Source organism: Neoarius graeffei, chromosome 8 (genome assembly GCF_027579695.1).
Source record: "Neoarius graeffei isolate fNeoGra1 chromosome 8, fNeoGra1.pri, whole genome shotgun sequence".
Classification (NCBI taxonomy): domain Eukaryota; kingdom Metazoa; phylum Chordata; class Actinopteri; order Siluriformes; family Ariidae; genus Neoarius; species Neoarius graeffei.
This window is the reverse complement of record NC_083576.1, coordinates 63788467-63789598: the sequence shown is the minus strand read 5'-3', so window position 1 is coordinate 63789598 and position 1132 is coordinate 63788467. Positions and strand designations below refer to the sequence as shown.

The following is a 1132-nucleotide window of genomic DNA, read 5'->3' as shown; positions in this document are numbered from 1 at the left end:
AAAGTTGGGGGGGAAAAAAAAAAGTGCAAAGGTATACAGGAACCCTTTAAGTTCAGCAATACAAAACGTACAAAAATAAGAACCTTCTCATTCGCGAAACTGACCGCAGTTAAGGCAAACAGTGTGAACATCTATAATGCGTCTCTGTCTCTGCATTCTTGCTTCTAATAAAGGGCAAAGGAAATGTCGTTTTCCCTTATTAGGCTAGCTACAGAAGATTTGGGACTAGGACATGGATTAATAAATGCCAGGGTAGCTGTGGTAGCAGTAAACCACGTCTGCTTGCAGAAATCCGTAATCGTCCATCGCCTCCGGGCTGCCGGGGTTAGAAGAGCTATAGGATGGAGAGGAGCCTGAAGAGGATGCGCTTGATGCCCATGAGCACGCGTCGCTCCCTGGGCTCGGTACTTCCGCCACGCAGGTCACTGCCGGTGAGGAGTCTCTCGCTTTGTTCCCGCGCTGGTCCGCGATGCGGATGGTTTCAGAGAGTGCCCAGATGTAGTTGTGAGCGAAGCGCAGAGTCTCGATTTTGGTGAGCTTGGTGTCATCCGGGAAGGCAGGCAGCACACTCCGCAGAGCGTCCAGCGCATCGTTCAGGTTGTGCATCCGGTTCCTTTCGCGGTCGTTGGCCTTCAGCCTGCGGTTCTTCTTTACCACGTGAATGGCGGCCTCGCTCCGGACCCGGCCCCTGCGCTTCTTCTTCTGCTGCTGCAGCTCGCCGGCGTCCTGTGCGCTGTTCCCTGACGATGCAAGCGACGACGCGGGTGAGGGCGAGGACGAGGCGGCGTGCATGCTACCGCGGGAATCCTCATCATCCGTGTGAGGAAAGGAAAAGTCACAGCTGGAGCTGTCCAGATCAGAGAACGCGCTGTCCATTGTGCTGCACATCGTTCGCTCTCTGTGGATTAATAAGTTATCCAAATGTACTCCTGCTGATGCGTAATAGAATGGATACGTGTTGTGCATTGCATACGTACCTGTTGATCTGTTTGGGAGGTAAGCTCAAGGATCAGCTCTGGTTGGTGATCCAAAGTCGCCCAGATAAGTTTGTGTTGAAGTTTGAAGGCACGCGTCCGTCTCGCTCTTGCTCTTCAATCAGCTCGTGTGAGCCAGTGAGCCTGGCACACGACTG

The 1132-nt window shown here is 53.3% G+C and overlaps 1 protein-coding gene across 1 annotated transcript; it reads right to left on the bottom strand.

The window, feature by feature from the left end:
- Positions 1 to 237: 237 nt before the first annotated feature.
- Positions 238 to 888, bottom strand: neurog1 (neurogenin 1). Its single transcript, XM_060926984.1, has one exon. The coding sequence runs from the start codon at positions 886 to 888 to the stop codon at positions 238 to 240; it is 651 nt and encodes a 216-aa protein (XP_060782967.1).
- Between the last annotated feature and the right edge of the window lie 244 nt (positions 889 to 1132).

What these genes read in the sequence shown, in the direction of transcription:
- neurog1 (XM_060926984.1), bottom strand. Translation starts at nt 888, where the DNA reads ATGTGCAGCACAATGGACAGCGCGTTCTCTGATCTGGACAGCTCCAGC.